Genomic DNA, 26,249 nt, shown 5'->3' with positions numbered 1-26,249 from the left:
GTAAAATCTGAAGTTGTTCCTCTCTCGTTTCATGTCCTCGAGCTTCATAAAAACTACAAGAGGTAAAAACAAACCTTGCTGCTGCTGCTTTACACCTGATAATTATAATAAATTCATGTACTGCTGTGAAAAGAGCCGGCGTCTCCTCTTCCTGTTCTTTCACTTCTCTTTGCAGCTCTCCAGGATTAGCATCTGCTGTTTCTATAGCAACAGCCTCCAATTAAGACACAGCCGGGACCTCGCTGTTACTGTCAGCAAGGTGCTAATTGATTCAGGATTTCTGGTTGTGAGGGGTGGGGGGTGTTGGGATGAGAAAAAGGGAGTTGTGTGTATGTATGAGTGCGCGTTGGAGGGTTGGGTCGACAGCTCTAGGATGTTATTAGTATTGGGATGTGTTTTTAACACACATACACACACTGCATCGGCATATACTAATTACTCTAATTTTGATTGGATTTACTTTGTTAAAGGCTGATGAGGAGGCAGAGGCTGTGCGCTTATAGATATGAGTAAATACGCAATGGTTGCAGCTTAATTATAGCTGCACACAAACTGTTTATATGCGGGTTTACAATATGTGTGTAATCGGCTGCCACCTTTAGGTAAAGTTTGTACCATTTAACATTTAATCTGAGCATAATGTAAAGTATTAAAATGTTTGTGCATTTGCACGTGAGGAAAGTTTCTCCTCATTCCGCCAAAGTTCTGTCCGTCTCTGTAGCCGTCTTTCCATCTTTCAGTCAATCTGTCGTCTCACTTACTGAGTGTAACAAACTGCAGGTCATGACATGAAAGGAACACAAATAACGAGGGGCCGTTGTGACTCATGTAGTATATTTTTGGAGTCGCGTTTCAGATGCTGCCAAATTAGCTCCAACATTAGCTCTTTGAATTGTCAAAAGCAGGGCCGGGCAGACATTGCGAAGATGACGTCTGGTGTGAAAATAAATTGGCACAAAATGTTCCAAGTAGCAAAAAATATCAGGACAGCAGAGAGAAAATGGTGCATATCACGTGGTGCGGTAAAAAAGGAAAGAATTAATGCAGTGGGAAAAAAAAAAAACGGCACCTACAGTAAAGCACCATTTGCACACAAGCCGGTCTGCTCCTCCAGCTGACCTCACAGAACGAGCGGCGCTCAACAAATGGAGGATGTAAATCTCCTTTTGCTTGTGCCTTGCAGCAGAATTACAGCGCGCTGGTCCAATTAAAAGGAAAAAGAACTGATTATATGGAGAAGATAGAAGGCATGAGAGGCAGCGCTGAAGCAGGAAAACTAAATTTAAACTGTTGAAACGTTTGTCCTATTTTTACAAGAGGCCATAATCAGTTTTTGGCCCCTGTCAAATGTGTTTGTTTTCTCATTACTCAACTTCATAGATCTTTTTCGCAGTAATGATTTGCCTCCCTGCAAAGCATGAAAATAGAACAGAGGAGGATTGCACTTTTATCATCTTAAGAGATTGCTTTTTTTTGAACCTGCAAATCACGTCTATATTTAGAGAGCGTAATGTTCGCCGTAGGCTTTAATGTGGCACGGGCTCTAAATCCATTTCTCCATGTTCTGCAGTTTGTTGGTGATTTTACCTTTAAACTCTTATTTTTAGCTGCTTTTTGTTTTGTTCTGGCTTTAGACACCGCTGAGAGACGACATGCCGACTGACTCTGCAGGGGGGCGGCTGCTCTGACATCATTTATCCGTAAAAAGTGAGGACCACATTCTTAATGTAATATAGCTGTGTTTTATTAGAAATAAGTCACATTCATTTTGTGCTGTGAAAACTGTACATTAACAGGAGGTAAAACAGAACAATAAAAACAAAGTTGTGACAAGAGAGTACAAATGGGTCGTCAATACGAGTAACTCGAGGTATGAGTCGGGCTGGACGGGGGAATCTGCAGGGACAGGGGAATTGGCTGGTAGTACATACTACTGAGTTACTGACAAGGTTATCAAAAACAGTTACAGAAGACATGAGGTTCAATCACCCCTCGCTACACAGCGGAGAGTAATCACAAATATCCTGAAGCACAGTTTAGAGATACTCAAAGGCTATCATTCATCCTATATAATGTCTGCTTTATAGAAGTACAATAATCTACCTGTCACAGAGAGCTCCAAATATGGAGTCTTGTGCTAACAAATCTCTAGTGAATAAATTCCTTGAATTACTAATACAGATTTGTCATACGATATTCCCATAAAGCATCTATATGCTCTGTAAATATGAGGAAGATGGTACAAAAGTTTGGAAACATTGGTAAGAAAAAATACTGCCAAAATCATATCAGTCTTGCTTGAGCATCAAGCGCCCATCATATTGCACTATTTCACACTGATGGCTGAAAACACAAATGTGTTGAAGTCTCGAGGACCTGGCGCCGCTTTGGAAGTCACGTCGGCGCCAGGAGCCTCAGCTCGGTCCAAGAGTCCTGCAAGGCTGAGCAAAAACATAAGGGCGATGATGAAAAGGTCTCGCTGAAGCCTTGAATCCACATGTACGACATGGAAGAGCCTGCATCTTGTGCCAGCCGAGAGGAGGGTGCACGTTTCGACACGTTTCCAACCCAGCGTTTTCCCAGAGTGCACTGCTCTTCCCGTGTGAGAGTCTGTGTTTTTTTCCTGGTGCTGGTGTTTTGCTATCGAAGCAGAATGCCGGAGAAACCAGGGATTATTCAAACTAACCATCACCTCCATCACCACTCCGTGTTTGTCCCGATGCAGTCCATCGCAACACATTACTGATGCATCCAGTCATTTTTTTTGGAGCCTAAAGTTGTCGGTTACTGTAGAAAACGATAAATCTTGTGCCTGACAGCTTCGTTGGGAATGAAAAATTAAAATATAGGCAATAAATGTAATAATAACAGCACGATAACAGCAGAAATCATTGCAATAATAATAACCAGTTTGATAACAGCAGTGAAAAGCAATATCAGTGTGATTAAGCCTGCACTCCGATAGAGGAGTTATATTCTCAGAGTCTCATCAAAAGTCTCTTTTAAGGCTTTTTGATGCACTTCCAAGTGAAAAGCAGAAAAAGAGAAAATAACTCACGGCACGAAAGCAAAAACGTGTGTGCCCGTCTAAAAGTGCAGAGTGTTGGACTCCAAGCATGAAACTGGTCCCTTATGCTCCCTTTGCCTCGTCTTAGTCTGGAAGTTAACTTGGCTGGAAAAGGAGCAGCCAGCGTTCCGGCTGTTCCTCCCAATAAGCAGGGAGGACGCACCGTGATACATTATTTTATTTTTCTCCAATTTCAGTTGAAGGAAAAAAAGAAGCACAGACATGTCGACCACATCTTCTGAACCCAGGCTGAAGGGTTCAGGAAACTTCCAGTGAAGCACTAACGGAACCACAACCAGTCCTGGTCCATGGAAACCACTGACGGCTCCACTAACCCTTTGACCTTCAGAGCACTCGGACACGAGATGCTTTAAGTCCACACAGAGAAGCTACATTAAACATCCCACCATCACACCACCTCCTCCTTCTCTCCTTTCCTTCCTGCTCTGGCTGAGGGTTTGAAGACATCGATTCTGGGACCAACTTCCTCTTTTTTCTTGGTTTTCCTCTACTCTATCCATTCCGGATCCCATTCCCAAACCAAAAAAGGTGACCAAGGTGAAATCAGGTGGCTTCTCTAGCCCCCCTCCTCCCCCTCAGACCTCCGTCTGCAGGTCGATGATGTCCTGCCCCACCAGAGGTATGGTGGTGCCGGCCTTCTCCCACTCCACAGAGTGCAGCTCCAGAGGCGAGGCAGCTAGCGGCTCCAGGTCTTTCCGCACCCACGCAGGGGGCGACTGCGGGATCCCTCGGACTCCCTCCCACGGCCTCTCCAGAGTAGACTGCTGCTTGTCCTGTGGGAGATAAAAAAAAGAGGAGCCACTTTAGCTCTGGTGCCGGCCATCAGCCCTGAGCAATTCTGATTTAATCAAAATGAAATGGGCTTCATCACATCAGAGGTGATTTTCTAATAATGAAAGTCATGTTGTCATTTGGGGACATTATTCCACCTTGAGGCCAGTGTAATATCTGAATGTGTGTCTCGTCTATAGGCAGTAAATTTGAGACTGTGAGGTTGTATATAAACACTCACACTGTGGTTCGTTTTGTCACTTCCTCCTGATGACACACTCCATCTCACAGACTGTAAGAAGGAAGGAAGAAAATGCATCCTTATTCAAATGACCTCCGGGTAAAGACAACCATAGTTCAGTACACAAAGAGCTGGTTGTTTTTTGCATGAGAGGATCTGCCTCTTTTGTGTTCCCGTTTAACTCTTTACCACTTTGAATTCCTCTCGAGTTAACGTCTACTGAAATGGATGATGAGCACAAAATCTCGATATGCTACCTTGCTGTCGGAAGCAGGCGACTCTCTGTCCTTCTCAGCGTGATGCAGCTTCCTGTTCAGGTCCTGGAACATGTTCTGGTGGCGTTTCTTTGTGTGCATTATTTTCTAGAGAAGGAAACATTTAGATAAAAAATTAATGCATGCTACAATACTTTTAAAATACATATCAAGCAGTTTATAATGTTTTCATAAGAGTATCCAAACGATGTTTACCTCGAAGTCCAACTCGGCATAACGGGATTTCTGTCTCTGCAAGGAAAGAGAAAGAAAGTTGGTTTAGTTTCATAGACATAAAAGACACATTGCACAAGAGTGCACAAAACTCCTCCTGATGGGTGACTTTTCTATCCCCTCTTACCTCCAAGGAGCTCATGGACAGCGTTGAGATGGTCTCGCTCTTGGACATCATGGAGTTCATGGACTCGAAGGTGTTCTCCAGGCTGCTGTGGGTGATGTGAGACTCGCTGGACATGTTGTGGATGTTCTGGATGGGCGAGTCTCTCTCCGAATACGACACGCTGACCTGATCGGCGGGGATCGACTTCATTCCAAAGGCGGCCTGAGGCTCGGCGAAGGGCCCAGTCAGGTGCATTAGCCTGGCCTGCGGCAGCTGCTCCACGCTGATGTTGTATTTCGTCAGGTCGTCTTTGGGCTTGGTCCTCAGGGTGGAGGTCGTGTTGGGCAAGAGGACGTAACCGGAGCCGTCGGGGAGGCCGCCCTCCGCCTGAACCCGAGCGAGATCGACGTCCAGCTGCTGGAAGAGCTCGCCCTCGCAGACGTACACGGGTTTCCCGCAGGACGGGTCGACTCCTCCCGCCAGGCGGCTCTTCTCTCTCTTCAGGGTGAGGGTGTGGCTGGAGTATTCGGGGACGGCCTGCATGTGGCTCTTGCTGGGGTTGGATGGCAGGGTGTGGAAGTTGGAGCCCATCGGGAGAGGGAGCTGAGAGGGAGGCATCTTCTCCTCGGAGGAGCTCTTCATTCCTTAGGAGAAAAATGGTTTCATAGGGTTAAAAATAAGAAAGAACAATGCCACGTCTAAACAATTGGTTCAATAAATATATTTTTATCCATAATTAGAGGTTTCAAATGCTACGCTCAAATGGAAAAATGGTTAAGAGCACGGGGAGGCTTACCTTGTCTGCTTGAATCTCCATCCTTTTCGTTATCAGACTGCTGATTAAAGAGTAAAAAAAGGTTCTATCAGTGCTTAATGTATGCACATACTCATTTAAGGATATAATGCAAGAAGCACTCAAGACATTAAAAAGGCAATAAGCCAAGATATTTACCATATGCTGGCTGTGGCCGTTGTGATGGGAGCTGCCAGAGTCTCCGTTGCCGTCGTCCTTGCGGTCGACGACTCTGCACTTTACAGCCTCTTGGACCTAATGGATGGAGGGACCGATCAGCTCATGTGACCACAAACAAAAAACAACTAAAAAATATAACTCGCCCTTTTTTTCCTTTAATTCCTGCCACTTTGTAAATCCTTTTCCGTACCTCTCTGCGCAGGATGCAGTGAACCATGACGATGATGAAACCCTCCAGGGAGTCGAACACGGCGAAGAGGATCTGGAAGAGGGCGGAGCGGCGGTCGGTGATGGCGAGGACGGCGGACATCCAGGTGAGCGCCAAGAGAGGCAGCACCACGCAGGAGCTCCACAGTGACGCCCTGCAGGGTGAGAAAACAACAGATTAGACGAGACTCGCACGGGCCTGCTTCTCTACGCTATTCACTGCTGCTGTTTGATTGCGAAAGCTCGATATCAAAGCACATCATCAATACACCTGTAATGGCGCTGATGAGGGCGATAAGCGCAACACTCGGGCGTACGGAGAAGATCAATGAGACCTACCCGGCTCTCTCCTTCAGCTTCACGTCGGTGATGCCGTCCTTGGATACCAGCTTGTTGAAGACCAGAATACCAATGACCATATTCACCTGTTAGCAGGGAAAATAAAAGAATCAGACGATGTAATAATGTGTAACGCATTTACAAGAATTCTTGCGTTGGATTGGGATGTGAAAGTCTGAACATGTACCAGAACAACAGCTGCAGCAGGGCCGACAAAGGAGTAGAGGAGTCCGCCCTCGAGAGACAGCCAGCAGCTAGAAAAGAGCAGAAGGAGGAATATTAATGCTTGAGCTAAGAGAAGAGCTTTTCAGGTTGAATGCAGACCAAAAAAAGAAGGCTCAAAAATGGCAGGCTTATCGGAGACTTACTAGTTGACGGTGCCGTATCCCTTAGCTTTTGTGAAACCAACAGCCACGGCGACCACCAGTGCAGGAAGGCCTGCAAGAAATGCAAAGACGGGGAACGTTTAGAGAGATGCTTTGGAGAGAAGCGACGCAGCAGAGGTGGAAACAAAGGAGAGCTGAAGATAAGGCATGTGCTCTTACCCCAGCCCAAGCATAAGAAGCGCTTGCGGATGATGCGGTTGCGCAGACGACCAGTGACAGCCATGTAGGACTGCCAAGCTTCAGTCAGCACCCAGCAGAAAGAGGAGAGGAAAAAGAAGTGCAGGAGAGCGGCGACCAGAGTGCACACCACCTGTAGGAGCCCAGGAGGAAGTGGAGACAAAGAGGAAAGAGGAGGAATCAGTGTCAGTGGCGCAGCTACTTCAAAAAACCCTAAAGCGGTGAATTCAGGAGAGGTTGCAAAGAGAGAGAGGAGACAGGTAGCTTACCTTGTTGCGAGCCTGAGTTTGTCCGACGAGGATGAGGGCATTGGAGCAGATGATGGAGAGGCAGAAGTTGATGAGGATGACGGAGCGCTCGGAGCGGATGTACCTGGAAATTTGAAAAGAAAATAAGTTTAGAGACGAGGAGAGGGAGATAAGAGAGCACAGCCGGTAATATTTAAGGCTGATACGGCTGGACTTTGCTGGCAGGGTTACTTACTTCCAAACTGAGACGTAGATGATGATGAGGAGCAGCAGGGTGAGAGAGGAGACCCCACAGCCAACGATGAGAGTCACGGATGGGAGCAGTGCCTTGTCCATGATCTACAGAGAAGAGACAAGACCAAACATGCCTCTTAGAGCTGAGTACAAACACAAACACTGACTCCTACAGAGGGTAAAACCAGCACTGAGATCCACACACACACATATGCACGCACTAGCAAAGCCTCCGGGCGTGTGCTGCTATCTGGAATAGCAGACAGCTCCCCGCAGGCGAACGGTTGAATGGCACAATCGGGCCACGGCTGAGGCAAGGTGACCCCAAGGTGAACATGTCAGAAAGATGGAGCGGCAAACTAAACAAACGGTCAGGGTCAGTGCGTTTCTCCATCGAGCTTTAGAGTCAGCAAATGAGGCGAGGAGGATACTGCACATATATCTCCCTCAATGAGGTGAGGAGGGGAGTTGTTGGATTCCCAGGGGGGGTCTGTTGTGTTCTGTCGTTAGTTTGAGCTTTAAATCATCGACAGGCATCCTCAGCTCCTCATTTTCGTCCTCCTTCTGTGCACTTTCCTGCTATGTTATCCTGCTCCTCGCCCCTCCCTGCAGGAGCGAACAGGTGGACCATTATCACCTGTGCATTAATCTGCTGCCACCTGCCCTTCTGATCTCTGACAGCAGCTTAGCGCCCGCCACCGCCAGCGGTGCCGACCGTCCCATGTTTCAAACCGCCCTGGCACCGAACCTCAGGTGGAGGGAACAGACGAGGGATTGTCTTCCCCGCTGCTCACTCACCTGCGGGGCCGACGGGTCACTGCTGCACACACAAATCTCACCTCCTTGAGGCGTCACAAAGCCGCCTCGCTGCCCGGCTAACGAACCGGCGAGCAGCTCATCGTTATCATTGTCCGTCTCACACCTTCCACTTGACTAAGGTTTGGGGTTATTCTCGCACCTCTGATCAAGTTGTCATCACCACAAAGCGTGTGAGCTGGACGAAAAGAGTCCGGGCTACACTTTGAGAAATGGTGTGATTATATTTTGGATAATGTGTTGAGGGAGAAAAAGGCGAGGAAGGGCTAAGTGGCTCCTAAAGGTGAGTGAGCTATAATAAATCTGCAGGTATTAAATTAGCACACATAGAGGGGGAAGAAATAGACTCCACTTTGGCCTTCGTTTGATTTATGACGGCTATAAATTCTTATATCGCAATCGTATGTGAAGTAATGCATTCGCCATTGTTGAACGCGTCTCAGAATCTAAACAGGAGCCTTGAAGGATTGTTCCCCCCTGTCTCAATGCGCGCTCCACATAAGCTTTCTCTCATATCAAAGCACAGCTGGTGGAGTCGGGGGGCCTACGGCAGCCAAACACTAATTCAGTGTGGCAAATTTGTTTCAGAATCTCTCCAACTACATCAGAAGCGCCCCAAAACAGATGGCAGATAACGGCGCGGTGAGCTGTCTTTTCGCTTTAGCCTTTACAGAATCTGGGGAGAGCGAAAAATAACAAGCGATACAGTATGTTCTGTTCCCCCTCGTCCCGATCTCTAGATCTGGGTTGACGCTTGCACCCAGGGTCTCTGAGTGAAATCAGCCACTTTGACCTAAATATGAAGTGTGTCCTTGATCCAATCACTTGTTCTCATTTTGAATCAATCCGATGCAGAGGAACCTTTAACAGATCTGCTGTTTTTTTAAAATATTAATCACCCCAGCGGTCAAGGGCATCTGCTGCACTAACTATGTGGGGGCTGCTCCCGCTGGACCATCATGTTTCCATCACTGCTACAGTGAAATCAGACCACATCGAATGAGAGCTAACACACTGCAGTATCTGTCTGTTTTTTTCACATCTGCTCGCTCCTCTCTCTCTCTCTCTCGTACAGCGAGCAGGAAGACGTTATTGAAAATGTCCACGGCACACATCAAAGGATGGATGCAGAGACGGGCAAGGAGGGGAGGGTGAGGAGGGGGGCATCAATGCATGACCAGACGTCTGTCTCTCATTGGTCCACCTCTCTCTCTCTCTCTCTGGCATTTTCAGACTAGCTGCTGTGGCCGAAGAGGAAAAAGAAGGAGAAGAAGGAGGAGGAGGAGGAGGAAGAGAGGGGGGTGGATGTAATCGAGAATTCAGAGATATTGGCAGACGGAATGATTGCCGCAGCTGCCTTTTTACTGTCGCGGGAGGTTGAAAGGATGTGCAGCCTGTAACAAATATATTTATCTGCCAAGACTGGCAACAGCAGGGCGAATCAAATGTGGGATGTAAACAACAGGTTGTGGAAGGAGGAAAAAAAGAGAGAGTTAAAGGCAGTGGAAAAACACTGCAGTCCAAATTCAGAAGCTGTTTGCCACCACACAACAAACCAATTAAGATACAAGCTGAATGCACATTTTAAATATGAAATTCCTTCATCTGTTGATTGTTTTTTGTGTGCAGCAGCAATCAGATGAACAGCAGAGACGGACAGGCCGTTTCCTCTGTCCTGAGGGGGGCTGTACAGAGAACAGAGGAAGGAGGAGGAGGAGGAGGGGGCCGTGTGTGTCTATGTGTGTGTTGTGTTTTCCCCTCAGCATCTCAGTTATCAAAAATCACACAGGCCGAGTTCGCGCTGCAGAAGCCGTTGCCACGGCAACTGGAGCGCGAGCTGCTTTGGAGGCAACACAGTCTACAGGGAGGAAAATGACACATTGTCTCTGCGCATGAAATACAGCGATGCGTTATGACAGATTTCGGTTATCAAAGCATCCGGTGCTTTTCTCAAGTTCCCCTGCAGTCACTCTGCTTACTTAGCTTTACGTGCATTATTTAAAAAGCAGGCACAATCAGAAATGTGAAGACAGGTTACACAACGATGAAAAAGTAATAAAGGGTGATCGAATTAATAATTTGATATAAATGTTTTTTATTTTATTTTCATGCATAAGCTAGAAAAGCGTTCTCCCATTGCTGCGATAATGTTTATTTAGTCAATTACGCAGCGGATTGCGAGGAAATTAGCATCCAATTAACACGCTCGTGCACAATCCACACGAGAAAATGCATTCTACAATCTTTTCTATTGAAAACATATATTAAATTCCTTTATATCAACACGTTGCTCGATTATTTCAGTTCAGTAAAACACCCAAGCTGCCTGCAAATCTCCGATCACCTGCACGGAGACAAAGAGGTGCAGGCAGGCAGCGCTACAGCAAACCGCTCGGAAAACAACAAGTACGAAACGTTCACACTGCACCGCATTCACACACACACACACACGCACACACACTGCACGAGACATTTACCATGAATGTCGGCTGACAAAAACACATATTGAGAAAAGACAAGGAGACTTACCGAGTCGAAGTTGACGCGCGATAAAATGGCGAAGGTGGAGAGGCTGTCACACACGCATTTGGTTCTGAATGAATGAACGGGCACCGCTCTGCAGCTCCGCGCAGACCAGGAGCCGAGCAGAGAGGAACTGCACGAGGAAGGAGGAGAGGAGAAGGCAGCGACGGGTTAGGAGAGGAGAGATCTGACACAGCTCTCTTGTCAATTTCAACTAATGAGATTTTTAATCACATAAACTACACGGTGAAAGCGGTGCATTCATCTGTTTATCCATCAGGGTTGCATTTTGAAGAAGAAAAAACTGCACTATTTTTTCTTTTTACATAACAGTCAAATATTAGTTCTGTCATCCAGCGTGAGAGAAACAACTATTTTATATAACCTGAAGGGAAAACCATATGATGCTTTCAGGTGATTAAAAGCCATCTGTGCTATGATTTATAGGCCTTCATAAATCTTATTGTAGCTTAATCTGTGTAGTTTCTTATTAGGGCCAATCTTTCCCTAATAAAACATGAGATTAATGGTTACACTTGGCCAGTGCAATGGGGACAACAGGACAAAGTGTTCCCTCTTTTTGAAGAGTGGGACATATGCAATCTAAAACATAATTAAAGTGGTTTTTTAATGAATATATAAGCGTAATTATCCTCACTTTTACTATGGCAAGCATAAGACAAAATGTAGAGCTCAAACAGGAAGTAAAATCAATAATGAGATGCTCTTGATGATGAAGAAACTTCAAATCTCAGCATCTGCATGGATTTCTTGTGTTGAGACAAACAAATGGAGGATGTTTGTGTGTGAGCAGCATCAGCAGCAGATGCCAGAGAGCGCAGAGGAAGTTCAGGCGATGAGCAGCGCCCTGAGGCTCAGACTGACTGGTGAACGCAGAGGGTTCATCATAGCCAGCAGGTCCAGGCTGGTGCAGGGTGTCATGGAGGATGGGGGGGGGGGGACGGCCGCGGGGCAAAATCAACAGGGATGGCCTATATAAGCAGGCCGGGCTGCTAATGTGTGCTGTGATTGAGCTATCATATCATGCAGATGGGTTAAATGTGTGATGCAAACAATGTGTTAAAAAAGCATCTATGTGGGGAGGTTAATTATCTGAGGAGATAATGGGGCGTACGCAGCTCTGCACACATTGACCTTAAACTATGACATCAGCCGATGTCTCTGTCTCCTGCAGTTAATCACATCCGCTGTCAGAAATTAATCTAATTTGACCAGAGGCACGTCTTCCTCTGAAAGTATACCAGTTGATTACATTTTCCCCCTTCCTTCATTCCTGCTGTTGCTTATGCAATGACTCCAGTTGTTGTGGCAGTAAAATGTGTTTGTGCGGAGGTGCATTTTCATTTCTTATCTGTCCTCCACAAGTGTACAAATCTATCTAAATGCAAATGGTCCACCTGTGTATTCTTCGGGAGGGCAGAGTGGGCCTGAGGCTGATTGATCCGGCGGGCCGGGGCCACCGGGAGCCTCTTTCATAAGTCATTCAAAAGCATCTTTAAAAAGTCCCACGCGCTGCAGCCATTAACCTCGGCGCTGACATATGAACATGACTTAAGAGGCGAGGGAGCGGGAGCTGCCATTGTCTTTAGATTGACACTCTGAGGTGTGACCTGTAGGGAGGCTGCGGTGCATTCACTCACTGATGTATGTAATGAGGTTTGAAGCGGCGCCTGTGTGTTTTTTTCCTCCTCAGACTTTCAGAAGTGAAGTGTCACTCGTCTAGAACAACTGACGATCACCGAGATTGTCACTTTTAACTCCGAGTACATTAAGTGTGTCAGACAGCTGAGCGAGGCCTGCTGCTTCTGCCTGGGAGACATTATTAGACTCTTTTGGCGAGTGTGGGTCTGAGGGGAGTGGGGTTTGAATGTTCATATGCAGTGACAGATGCATGACTGAAAGGACTACGAGGCTACAAGCGAGGAGATAAACAACAACAAGGCCACCCGGGACAGAGGAAATAGATGTGAGTGATGGCTTGGGAAGAGAGACGACTGTGGTCAACACTTACGTTTCGCTCTCGTCCCATGAGAGGCATGTCTCATTCATGGTGCCCTGCAAAAAACAAAGAGAGGCAGATGGAGGAGTCAGTTTGAGGAATCGCTGCAGAGAAGAAGGGGAAATGTGTAGGATGGGACGGCGTTCTATAAACGTGTGAGATGCAACAGCTTGCTGACAGCCACCTGCCCACATTTCTCACTCCCCCTCCCCCGCAATACATGCGCAAAAAAAAAACTAAAAACAGCTTCTTCTTTCAGCTGCAGAGGCTAATTACTGCGCATGATTCCTCATCAGCGTCCGCTGACCGTTTGGTTCAGCAGCTGTGATCTTTGCAACTCACACACGTTTTAGTAAAAGTCACAGTGTCGCTGCAAATGTCAACAAAATGTCAGGGCTCCATGCACCGCGGTGAGCAAACACCCAGAGGGGGAGCTGATATTTTTCGTAAGGCTCCATTAGATTGGTTAACCATTGGGGACTTACATTGTGCAGGTGGGGGAACTCGATCTCAACGGGGGACGCCAGGAGGGTCGGGTTGGGTGAGACGATCACTGACACAACCTTGGAGTTGAGGAGGGTGGAGTTACTGTGGAGGAAGAGGATATTACACCGTCAGTGACATTAGAGTTGTGTGAATATAGTTCTACATGAGGAATGTGTGAGGTTTTATAGAGAAGAAATGAGACTACACACATCAGGGAAGATGAGACTACAGAGGCGGGAGACTTTCAACAAAGGGCGCCATCTTGTGGCAGCAGAATATAATTCCTATAAAAGCAGAGAAATTGTTTTTACCTCTGGAAGGACAAGAAAGAAGCGAGGTTTCTGTAGAGGACAATGCCAGTCACGAAAGCGTCGTTGCCATCTGCAAAGAACAGAACACATGCTCGGACACAAATTCCCAGAATGCACTTCAACTGATGCATGAAATTATCTTTGATCTTACCAGCTTGTTCGATGGACAGAGCATCACGGGACACAGAGATCTTCTCCTCAGACGTCCTGACCCAGTCCAGCATGCCCCTCCAGCCCTTCACAGGGAAGGTGAAGTTGGCGCTTGTGGTCGTTGGGCGCTTGTGGATGCTCAGCACTGAGAAAGACACACAAAGTTTTTGTGAATGAGCAGCGCTAAGCGGTCACTTTGCTTCTCTACTTTCTCCCGAGTTAGTTCGAGAAACGCCCAATGCCAAGGACATTTCGGCTTCATGCGTCATGTGTGACCGGAGCGATCACTTCGCGCTAATTTCTGCGAGAATGTCACCTTCACCGAGCCAAAACAGTCACACAAAGTCACACAAGGTGATTCATTGAGAAGATTATTCTTACACTATATGACTGATTGACAAGTTTGCGTGAATGACATCTATGTGTTGCGCCAAATATACTTGCAAAAGCAGCTTGAAGATGGCACATGTCACAGGACTTTGACACTCTGTCAAAGTGATATATTCTACTGCTGCTGCTTATATGGACTCTGATTCACAAGGCAGATAAAGATTGATGCACTCTGGCTGGAGAGAGGACAAATCATCCTGACTGCAAGACATGAGCAGGGAGCAGCTGGCAGAGGAAATTAGGACTCACCTAAATTCTCGGTGACTTCATAAATGTCCTGAAAGCCGCTCATTTGCATACCGATCATGTTCACAAAGTCCTCGACAAGGCGGAGGAACGACTTAATGTTGTCGCCCATCTGGAGGAAAAAGGGAGAAGACAAAGGAAGAGGAGTTAGAGGGAGGGGAAATAGGGGGAAGGTGAAGGGGCAAATTCATGTAGTCTCATTATATGCACTTTACATACATGCATCAAAGCTATCCATGTCTTTAAGTCAGTGCAGCTTGTACTTTTTCTATCAGAGCGCCGAGCAGAGGAGTGAAAAAAAAAGCAGAGAAAAAACACTCTTCTTGCTGCTATGCAACCCCAGAACTTCCTTAAGGCCATAAATGGGCAGGCTGTTGATTCATACACGGGTTTTTTTGTCCTCCATCTCTCGCTGGGTGGAAGGGAGGGCTGCATGACTTGCGTGTGTCTCTGACGCAGAACGGAGCGATGTGGGCGCAAGGTGTGTGTGTATGCGATGTGCTGTCTGTGTCCCCTTACAACCGCCATCGGTATGTAGGAAGGCATGGAGACTCACAGATTGCAAAGTGGGCGGTTAGTGATTCTCCCTGATTCGATCGCACTCTCTCTCTCTCTCTCTCTCTCTGTTGCTGTCACCTTGAAGCTTTCACTTTGTCTTGTCGCAGTGGCCTTGGTAACTCGCAATCTAGTTTTCCAATTTGTGCACAAATATGTTGTTTACTCTCTGCAGAGGGAGACGAACTTTTGTATCTTTCCCTGGGATTAAAAGGAGCGGCTTCCTCGCTGATTTTATGTGTCATCAAATGGGAGGAAAGTGCATCAACAGGTGGTAAAAATGGATGAATAGAAGTTCTGTTATGTTTGCAAAAACAAGGTAAAACTACTCAACAAGCTGAGATCTTTAACTCCTTTAACTCTTCACCGTATACCCTCTTTCTGCTCTCTACTCTACTCTTGCACTCATGCGCCATCTAATCCACTAGTTGGGTGAGTAAAGGGGCATTTAGGAGTGCTAATAAGTGCAAACACACCAGTCATTGCTTCCCTCATTTGCACGTTTTTCATACTAACTTCTCTCACACACCCGAGAACTCACTCTCTCCCCGAGTTCGCCCCGCACACACTCATCCCATCACAAGAACGTTAGCACAACAGACCTATTTTCTACCCTGCCCACACTCACACATGCAGACACCCTCTTGTCACGTACCAGCTGTGCCTCTTCCCATTTGTCATGGTGTTCCTCCTTCAGCAGGTTGCTGATGGTCTGGACGTAGTTCTGCACATCATTAAAAGAAGACAGAGGTGTAAGAAGATATAACATGCAGCTTGATTAGACGCTATTTTTGGATGTTATTCTTGAATATGTGCATGAATATGTGAGAGTAAACAAAGCCTTTCAGGCGTCAGGGTTTTGGCTTACCTCCACATCAGCGTTGCTCAGCCTCAGCCTGGTTCCCTTGTACAGCTCGGTGGTGTTCTTCAGGATCTCCATGACGGCCAACATGTCGCCGCTGTACTTTGCCCCTTCATCAGAGGAGAATCTCAGGCGTGAAATCACCTCAGCGACCCCGTCCACGCTCTGCCCCATCTGCGCTTTAGTGATGTAGTCCCTCGACTGCAGAAGGAAGAGTCAGGAGGTTAATGTGCGTCTTTGACATTTGCTGGTTTGACTTCACTGCTGGGAAATCAAGCCGTGTGAGGACACAACAGATGGGGCGTTTAAAAATTGAATTCAGCTTGATTAGAGGGCTCACCAGCGTCTGAATGTTCTCATAGTTCTTGGAGACACACTTGATGTGAGTTGGGTTCTCCCAGGAGGCGAGGCCGACAGCGTCCAGGGTGCAACGGCGCAGAAGCAGACCTGTTATTGAGATAAATTAGTTAAGTTTGCATTGGAGATGATAAACAGTCAAAAAAGAAAGGGAAAACAGACAAAGCGTGCAGCTGTGTTTGCTGTCACTGTACCTGAGGAGTCAGAAGGGCAGGCGATGGCAGCCACGTCTCCAGCGGGGGTTTTCTTCCACACAATATCTCCAGCGTTCTGCTCAGCGCAGATCTCATGGGGCTCTAAAGTTACACATAAAGAAGGATAAGTCAGCTTGTTCCTAATTGAATTGTATTTTTGCCACTCTATTCAATAAGTGTTGGGGCAACTAACCAGGGCATCTCTTCTCATTGCATCGCTTCTGCTCTCCCTTGTCACCAGGGCAAGGTTCTCCACTGAAGAAAGGCCCTTCACACACTCTCTGCCTCTGCTGGATGCCTCCACCGCAAGTCTTACTGCAGCTGCCCCAGGATGACCATGCGTGCCAGCGTCCATCAACTGCAGACGACACATTTTTACACCATGAACTCTGAGCTAATTTATTTATGTTGTATTTTGTTAAGGAATTTTGAATCTGTAAAATAAGTTTCTGTTTTGTTTTAGTTACCGGGGCATTCTTGCAGGAAGCAGTTGTTTGTCTCTTTCCAGCTGCCGTGGCACTCAGACCCCCCATAGGACGGCCCGTTGCACTCCCGGGTCCTCTGCATGGTGCCGTTAGAGCAGGAAGCAGAGCACACACTCCAGGCAGACCACTCGTTCCAGGATCCGTCCACTAGAGGGAGCCGCAGACACACGGGAGAGTTAACAGGGAGAGCAAGGACACGACCGACCCTCAAGCTACAGGCATCAGGCTACACTCGCTGATGACCTACTTCAGCTGAGCGAAACAGAAAGTGGAACTCAGTTTTTAGGACAGGTTAAAGAACAGGTAACCTAGATGTTTGGTTTATGTCATTATGGACATTGTGAGCATGTTGTGTGCGAGTGCATACAGGCATAAATGAGAGGGAATAATGACTTCAGAGAAACAATTTTCATATTCCAGATTCAATTTTGGGTTTAAAATTTTGCAATTAATTTCTGCCTTGCAAGATGGACTTAAAAAGAACCTCTCTAAAAGAAGTTAGATTAGTCGAGATGAAAAATTCTGTCGTGCTAAATGGGCTATTAAGGCCGACCATAATTTTCTAAGCCTTTCAATTTCAAATGTAATGTGTAATCATCTCAGTAATGACTTTGCCTAACAGCCCGGCCTCTGTTCTCTGACATTAGGAGTAATTCAGCCGCTGTGCATGGAGACATCTGCTGATGGCATCATGCAATTACAAACAGACTTTGTACTGTTGGATTGAAAAATAATTACTTTTAGGATCAAATCAAACTCACGGTGAGGCTAACCAACAACTCACAAAAAAAAAGTGTAAAAGCCTACACGTACAAGTTGCATGTGTGACTTCAAAGTGAGCTCCAGCACATGAGTAGGTGGCACAAGCGGAATAGAAGTGATGTATTGAATGACCATGAGTACAGAGTGAGTCACCGGCAGTTGTTATACAGCCCCTGACTAATGCCCACAGAGGCTTTTTATTCTCTGGATGCGTCACATTTAATGTCAAGCTGCCACTGCAGCTGCTGAGCGGGATGGCGGGGATGCCGATGAGTGGTTTGATTAGCTCTCATATATGAATCGGTAAACTGACGGGTCAAGCGGTGTAGCCTGAGTCAGTTGTCATGGAGTTTTCAGAATAAAAGTAAAAGAAATAAGATTGTCTTTTTGGTGCATCTTTTGTTTTGAAGGTTATTTTGAAACCCCCGTCTCACCTGGGCAGACAGCGATGTTGCAGAACTTTGTTTGTTTGGTCGGGCCGCGGCAAGGCTCTCCTCCGTTCTGGGGCAGCTTGCATGTGCGGGTGCGGTCACGGTAACCCCGTCCGCATGTGGATGAGCACAGGCTCCAGGGGGTCCACTCGTCCCAAGCACCATCCACTACACGAGGGAAACACAGAGGGATGATGAAACACTTCAAATGTGCAGTTGGCATTTTCTGTTAAGGTTTCAAAGGCTATGCAACACAGGTACATTTTGTAAACTCTCCAGTAGGTGGGGCAGTCCTTCACACAATCTGTGAGTCACTGAATGTGAAAGCTGTTTGGGGAATTTACTTGATATTGAGTGCACCCCCTTCAATGCAGTCTAAATCTGCCTCTCTAACTTGTCTGCTTTCCTTTAGCTTCTGCTGCTCTATAAAGCAAAATTCACTGAAGCATACTGCCTTAACTGCATCGCTTTGAAAACACAAAGTATCCCAAATGCTTTCTTCTGTTTAGAGGGGAGGAAGTGGGCTCTCACCGGGGCAGACGGCGGTGTTGTTGCAGGGACGGTTCTCGCGCAGGGCTCCGGTGCACTGGGTGGTGAAGGAGGAAGTGGCACAGACGCGGGTGCGGCTCTGCCAGCCCTCTCCACAGGTGACTGAACATGAGCTCCAGGTGGACCACTCATCTGTCTTGGCATCTTCTGTGGAAGCAATAAAGACTTAGAGTGGCAGCACTTGGAAAGGATACTTATTATTATTATTCAAATTGACTCCTGCAAGAGTTTCATTAAACAGCTTCTAACTTTACTGCAGTGTGTCCATAACAAGGACTTTCTATCTCACCTGTCTGTGTTGCAACGACTCCATAGTTAGCATCATCTGCATTCTCTCTCCTCAAACCAACGATAGCTCGCAGACCCTGGCTCCTGTTGCGCTCTTTGCCTAAGAGAATGAGAAGATTGCACGATTATCGCACTGAATGTGAACCACCTGCAGCCCCAGTCTAAATGAGTAAATGACAGGTGGGCTTACCAATGCATGGCTGAGGGTTGCAGGCCCGCCCCTCTTCAACGGTTCCCTCGCACACTTTGTCCTCGGGCTGGCAGCCACGGCTGCGCACCTGGACTCCACCACCGCATTCCTGGCTGCACACTGACCAGCGGCCCCATCCAGCCCAGCCCTCTGCAGGAGACACAAGAGGAAGAGAGACATTTAGCAAAGTTGGAAACGATAGCAGTAATATATCTCGCTTTAATTGTACAAAAAGAAGTGCACAAAAGCATGACTCAACACGCTACGGCCCTTTGTCAACTTCATATGTAAGAACAGGAAGTGAGTAATATTTGTCGTATGTGCGGAGAATGTGCAAGGACGAGTCTTTATGAGCAGAGACGAGCACTCAAGCCTCTTGGCTGTTCCATCTTAAACGTGATTGTTTGCTTTTACCCACTTGGTGTGAGCCACGGCAGATTGATGTGTGTGTGTGAAGCTTACAGGAGCGTTTCTATGACGACCGCAAGGGCTGCACTTCGATTTCCGCCACCAGCTGACTGCGAGGTCTTTGTGCCCTTTGCGCAAAACCAACACACAAACATACCCTCTATCTCTCCCCCCAAAACCCAGACTCCTCACTGACGATTAGACCAAACATGCCTGACTGACACAAAATGGAGCGCGGGTGATGTGTGCACTTCAGGCTGTCTTGCCAATAAAGCCTGAAGATGCACTGGTAAATTTCTCTAACACCTTGATTTACTTCTCATTACTTGGTGGTGGAGGAGTGCACATTCCCTGCTCGCTCTGCAGACATGGATCATTACCCTCAGCAGCTCCTGGTAGCAGGGCTGGAGACTACCTGCAGAGATGTGGGTGGCTGGAGAGCACGACCCCCCTCATTAAGTCTAGTGGATTGCATTACAAAACAACACAACCAAGCAGACTTGAACACTCAGTTTTTGTTTGTTTCTTTTGCGTGGGGATGTTAGATAATGCTTGTTTTCTTTCGCTTTCTTTCACATTTTAAAAAGTTGACTTTTTACTTACTGATAATCTCAGCATCGCGTCCGATGTCTTTGGGAACAGGAAGGCATTTCTCAACGTAGACTCCGCCTCTGTAGCAGCTTCCTGGCTTCCTCTTGGGGGCCTCCCAGCACTGGCAGGGTGTGTTCATGATGCCACAGGGGTAATCATGGGTGCTACTGGACAGGCACTTCTCCAGCCACTGGCACAGCATCTGGCAGGCGGGCATGCTTGGGTTCCTCTTCCCCACGACCAGAAACTCAGCCTTGAACTCACTGACATCGCTCTGCTCCTCCACGACCTCCAGGCCGTTTCTCGTGGCCACCTTGCGGATCTGCAGGAACTGCTTGCTGGACTCCAGGTAGGTGACGGTGGTCGATGCGTCGCACAGCCTCACCACCTCGTCGAAGCTCTCCATGCCCAGGTAGGTGCGGGAGGTCTCGATGAAGGAGTCGAACTGGAAGGTTCTAATCTGGCGAGGCACGCAGGAGTCAGTCGGCTTGGTGATTTTCATGTAGACGGTGTAGCGGCGAGGATCGGGGTTCTGCAGGGTCCAGGAGCATGGCGTGGAGTGCAGGGTGGTCAAAGAGGAGAATACACCAAAGAAGCGGCTCTGCTCCAAGGTGGCGCAGGTGGCAGAGGCGGGGCCGGAGGGAGTGCAGGAGGTCAAACCGAAGAAGAGCAGCACGAGGGCCACACAGGGGCCGGTGAGAGCTGACCACGCCATTGGGTCGGCTTAGATAGAGGATGTTGTCGTAGTTTCAGTGATGCTGGTTTAACCAGGTGGTTTCTTTCTTGCAAGTTACTGCACTTGTTTCAGATCTTTTAACTTCAGTGTTTGATTTTAGTGCCTCAGACAATCTTGCCTCTATCAGTGAGGGAGCTGCACGAGGTAGAAAAAGGAAAAAGAAAAATCTGTTAGTACGCTCAAACATTTGATTAGTCAGAACAAGACACTAGACATCAGTGTGCAGGAAAAGAGCTTTCCCCACATGTGTCTCTTCCACAGTATTCATGAGATGCATTATAATTGGACCCCTTTGTGACCTTATATTCATGCATCAGGGATTTGCCTCTGATCAGTATCATAGTGTTGCAGGGCAGATTCAATGATCCAAAATGCCCAGTTCTCTGGGACATAATTGCTCTAGCTCTGCAATTACAGTCCTTCACAGCAGGCTGGTATCTCCAAGCTCTTGCTCTTTCCTCCCACACACTGCACAGAACTGCGATTCATGTGCGTCAGTCTGACGTCCATAGAAGCATTGCCACTGGCAACCACAGACGCTTATTAATTCTGTTATTTGTGCAATGCACTCCTCCTATTGAGTGGAAACAAGAGGAATGGTTCGTCTGTGTCCAGGGTGAAGTGTGATTACATACCCCGCTGTGGCATCTGAAAATCGCTCAGGGAATATTTCCTGCATTACATACCAGAGGATAGAGAGAGATTGCATATGCAGCTAGACTGACAAATGACAGTCACTGCATATGTTTGCATATGCATGCATAGTGAAGAAGATGCAATACTAAAACCTACTCAAAAGTTGCATTACTATGCTACTCTGCAGAGAGGCTGTATGCATTCAAATGCAGTCATTTTTGTTTATCTTAAGTTACTCATCTTGCAGACTTACTTTTTGTATTCTTAACTTGAAGAGACTCTGACCTTTGCAGTGCCTTGAGAAAGCGTCAATATCAAAGTCTCTGTCCACAACTGGACCGGCAGGAATAATGTGAGATGCACAATGGAGCACAGAAGAAGGAAACACTGTTGCTCAGCAACATCTTTCACACACATTCAGTTATTCTTCTGACTTCTCATGTTCTTACTTTCCTTTCTTTGCAACTGATAGCTGTCTGCAGAATAAGCCAAGGCATCATGCTCTGACAACTAGAATACATAAGTATAATAAATGATAAGATGTCTGTATGAAGGAAACTTCTCAATAAAAGCCTGTGTTTATATAACAAAGAAAAGTGAAGGATAAAGAAAGGGACGGTGCAGAGACACAGCAGCTAAAGAGGGTCCTATAGCGACATTCACTTTGTAGCACCTGCACTTTTCAGGCAGAGTACTCATAATTACGTTCCTCACATCTCTTTTCACGTCTCGCTGCCTCCCTCCAACCCTCCCCTCTCCTCTCTGTGAGCAACACAGCAAAGACCTCGGCTTTGTGTAGGTGTCTCTCTCTCCCGCCTACCAAACAACCGGAAGCTCCATGAATGGGCATCTGATGAGGCACACAGTGAAAAGAAAGAGGTCCAGCTGTCATAGCAGAACTCTGCTCCCCCACCTCCTCCCAACCTTTCTGTCCCTTTCTCTCGCTTGTCCGTTTGCTGTCGTCAACAACATTTCTGCAAAACAGGCAGCCTGAGGAACAGGACAATTGGTATTATGGAGACTTTATGTTTTTTTTGCAGAACAGTGTGAGAAACTGCAAATTACTATCAGCGACATGCCCTGATTATCCTGGAGTGCATAGTTTTGTAGCATCATCACAGATACAGAAAGCTTTGCATAACTCACACTGGGAGTATAATTAAGAAAAAAAGACTACATTGTAAAGTAATAAGAAGTGTGCAAGCATTAAATGACAGCATTGACACTCATGTTTTGCATGACTACATGAACCAACAAGCTGTAGAAAAGATGCATGAATCTGACTTCTGTTCATCTTATGTATGCACCTGGAAGGCTGTAAGAGAGTCTTATGATTTTCAAGCCAGACTAACATTCAGATAATTAAGCTTTTCTCCATTCATGCTGTCCAAGAGGGGACTTTTTATCCCCAGCTGAATGTTGCATTATTGCCTTTGTTCCTGCATATGTAAGTGCAATAGATAAAGAAAGATAAACAGGTGATCAGAGCTGCCTGCCCTCAGTATTTGCAGCCATTACGAGTCATCTTTCATCCACAAACTGCTCACTCTTTTTCCTCTGCCGTGCCCGGTGCAGAAACTTGCACATGTGTGCAAGAAACTGGACCACTTTGTAGCTTTGTTGCAAAATCCATATGACAGCAAAAACAACAAGCAGCAGACCTAAGGAAATCACTGCAGACTGCTGACAGCAACTCCCTGCAGCTCTGGACAAAGTTTGAGAAATGTGTGTGTTTGTTCAGATTTCAGAGCTTTCACTTGCCATGCATTTAAATGAATTGGTCGTTGGTGAATTCAATGCTGCAGCAGTCTTTCTTTTCTTAAAGAGAAGTCAAACAAATGCTGATTGCTGTGATTGCAAGTTGATCAGAGCAGACAGTGTTTCATTAAACATGTACAAGGAGTCAAATCCTTGCAAATGTTTGACACTCGTGCAAAGTAATCCTCATTTGTCAGCAAATGCCTGATAGTGCATGGATGTGCACCATGCAAGTCTTGCAGAAATAATCATGCAATCTAAACGATGCAAGCACATCAGAAAGTTCTATCGAGCAACCTGTTGCTGCGATCCCATTTCCTGCTGCTGATCGTTTACGTTCACATCGCCTCACACGGGATCACTACGCTCTATTGCACTGCACTGATAGTGGGCAACATAAGCGGCAATAGTGCACTTGGACTTCTGAAAAGGAAATAGACATTATCAGGGAAAAGTTCAGGTGCTGAAATAAAGGCAATAAGCAATGCGACAGAGGCACGTTGCTCGACAATCACAAGCGAGGAAGCCGGCTGAAAGTTTCAGCACCACGGACAGCGACAGACGAGTTCAAACAGACACAACTGCTCAAACAAAGTCAGAAGCCGCAGATAAACATTGATATACACCACTCAACATCGATTTGTAACATTCAATCACTGGTCCATCCTTCTAAACACGGCTTTAATCAAACATAGAAGCAGAAGTCACAGAAAAACACACTTCAAAGTAAAAGCAAAGTATTTCCTTACCTGTAAATCGTCTTTTTGGAGTCTCGTCAGGGGCTCTCTATCCGGTCTGTGCTCGGGTAGCAGCAGCTGACTGAAGTCTAAACTCGCCTCGAAGTCTTCAGATCTGCGCTCGGGTTGAAAACTTTCGCCGTGAAAGGATGCGTCAGGTCCAAGCCCGACCAAAACCCAGACGGGTCGATCCCAAGTTTCAGTGCAGTCCACTCTCACAAGCAAAGAAAATATAAAGTGACTCTTACCAAACTCCAAAGAGTTTACTACCAACTTAGTTTAGCTGCTATATCCAGAGAAACTGGCGTATAGCGGAGTGACGAATCGGTTAAAATCGGAGCTCCAGCAGACAGTCCGTAGAACCAAAAAGCTGTGGTCTCGTTTGTCTCTTCTTTCAAAGCTCCAGGATAAATGTTGGTACTTCTACTCCCGGCTTCGGAGTCTTCTTGCTTGTGGTTTTTGCACTGCAAGTGGGTCCAGTCTCAGTGTAGCTCGTGGCCTGCTCTTAGAGGTATATATCCAACCCCGCCCCCCCTGCGCAGAGTGGAGTCAGTGCGTGGATGGCGTACTGAAGTGAATGAGACAGCAACCAAGACGAAGGGGAGGGAGGGAGAGTGTGCGGGGGAGACGCGTTTGTGTGTGCGCGCGCGCGTGTAAAGTGTGAGAGTGAGTGTGTCAGCGCACAGAGGAGGAGGGAGGGAGAGTCTAAAGAGAGGGGAGGGATCTGTGCAGGGAGACAGAGACAAACGATTATTAACACCAAACTACGCAGATATGAACGCAGAGCCAAAGGTACCGGAAAGAGGATCAGCGGAATCAGTGTGCACGCGGGGATGAAAGACAGGGATGAATAACTGAATAATAACTGTGCTCACATTTCACATGGGTGTTAAGCTATGGCAACGTGTACATACATTAATTATGACATATGATTATGATAAATAATAAGTTGAATAATAATCTACATGCTGTTTCTATGTCTTATACATTCAATGTATGTGAATTCCAGGCTCGTGCGCCAGTTCATTGAGTGCATATGAAGGGATTATCTCCTTTGTAGCGTTAATTAAAAGGCAATCAGACTTATTAAACTGTCACGTGGGCTGTTCTGTTAACTCAGCTGTGCAGAAAGCGCGCGCACTGTTCCGGTGGCTGTCATAGTAACAGCGGCTCCACACGACCAATTAAAAGTTGAAGCGAGGTGCAGACAGTGCAGTAATGCAGGAGAGGGAGCACACAGCTGGCGCGCGCGCTCACTCTCTCTCCGTCTGTCTTTCTCACAAAAACACACACTCGCATACACAAGCACGCACATGCACACAGGAATAGGCGTCACCCCTCCCTCCCGGAGTCTCTCGCAGGGGATGTGGGTGGATCTGGGTAGTTCTCGAAGAAGTGTGAAAGGGATAACCTAACGTGGGTGTCTGCCTGTTGCTGCAATGCTGGCACAGTTGCTCTTCTTACCAGAGAGAGTGAGAAAAAGATTTAATAAAAAACTGTCCAAACAACGTGAGTCAGGAAGTACAAAGAAGAGGTGCTGATTACGAGGGATCATCACCAGCATTTTCTTCACTCAATGATGCCCCCTCTTCAAGTACAACAGAGTCATGCTGTGATGTATTGTGGTGCCACGGGAATTTTTAGATCCCACGTCTTGTTGGGGGAAATAACTGTACTTTAGTAGGTAATTTCCTCCTTCTTTAATTAGTTCGCCTGGCACATAAAAAGCAGTGTGTTATCACAGAGTCGGAGCATGTAGCACAGGGAATAACCTGACCTTATGACTCATGGGGTTAAGGTGACCTCCAGGACTGATGTTCCTCCGTGTATGCAATCTGGAAAATACGCTCTATTTTCAGATCATGTACCACATGTTCCCTCCAGACTATTTCTGATTGCAATAACAGAGTCACAGATGTGTCCTGAACCGTGTCCCCTCTGTCAGCATACAGTTATATATATATATATATATATATATATATATATATGTTTGGCTTCTTAATTAAAAAACTTTCATACTTTAAATTATCTTGAGCAAGTACTAAAGGCTGTAAAAGTCTCATCATTTTGGGACTTGATGGTTGCATTAGTTCCCTTAATGCAAGCTTTATTATTCATAAGATCAACCAAGATGGTATCATCTTAAACTTTTTAAAAAACCTAAATGAATAACTGAAATGGACGGCTGCGGCTTAGAGTCGGTCGTCTTTCAATTGGAAGGTCGGAGGTTCGATCCCCAGCTCCATCAGGCTACATGTCGAAGTGTCCTTGGGCAAGACACTGAACCCCAAATTGCTCCCGTTGGCTATGAATGTGATGACTGATTAACAGTTGGGCACTTTACGTAGCAGCCTCTGCCATCAGAGTATGAATGTGTGTGTGAATGGGTGAATGTGACATGTAGTGTAAGAGCAGCTTTGAGTGGTCGCAAAGACTAGAAAAGCGCTATATAAGTACAGTCCATTTACCATTTACCATTTAACTTTTATGAGTCAATAAATTGTGAAATT

General features: G+C 46.6%; 1 protein-coding gene across 1 annotated transcript; it reads right to left on the bottom strand.

The window, feature by feature from the left end:
* Positions 1-1,733: 1,733 nt before the first annotated feature.
* LOC138608884 (adhesion G protein-coupled receptor B1-like) lies at positions 1,734-24,070 on the bottom strand. Its single transcript, XM_069681467.1, has 32 exons — positions 23,752-24,070; positions 19,885-20,743; positions 18,874-19,023; positions 18,685-18,783; positions 18,378-18,542; positions 17,850-18,014; positions 16,636-16,800; positions 16,362-16,526; positions 16,169-16,270; positions 15,958-16,064; positions 15,624-15,818; positions 15,411-15,479; positions 14,204-14,312; positions 13,566-13,709; positions 13,415-13,484; positions 13,103-13,205; positions 12,630-12,673; positions 10,604-10,730; positions 7,260-7,363; positions 7,046-7,148; positions 6,759-6,909; positions 6,582-6,651; positions 6,401-6,467; positions 6,214-6,299; positions 5,858-6,029; positions 5,647-5,742; positions 5,491-5,530; positions 4,716-5,338; positions 4,571-4,606; positions 4,358-4,462; positions 4,101-4,151; positions 1,734-3,861 (listed from the first exon to the last, which is right to left on the bottom strand). Exons 2-32 carry the CDS (start codon positions 20,585-20,587, stop codon positions 3,664-3,666), a joined length of 4,584 nt encoding a protein of 1,527 aa, XP_069537568.1. The 5' UTR covers positions 20,588-20,743; positions 23,752-24,070; the 3' UTR covers positions 1,734-3,663.
* Positions 24,071-26,249: the final 2,179 nt, after the last annotated feature.

The sequence above is a fragment of the Semicossyphus pulcher genome, unplaced genomic scaffold (assembly GCF_022749685.1).
Source record: "Semicossyphus pulcher isolate SPU_LCO1_2020_fin unplaced genomic scaffold, fSemPul1.0.p SCAF_5, whole genome shotgun sequence".
NCBI lineage: Eukaryota > Metazoa > Chordata > Actinopteri > Labriformes > Labridae > Semicossyphus > Semicossyphus pulcher.
The sequence above is the reverse complement of the archived record's forward strand: the minus strand, read 5'-3'. Positions and strand labels throughout refer to the sequence as shown.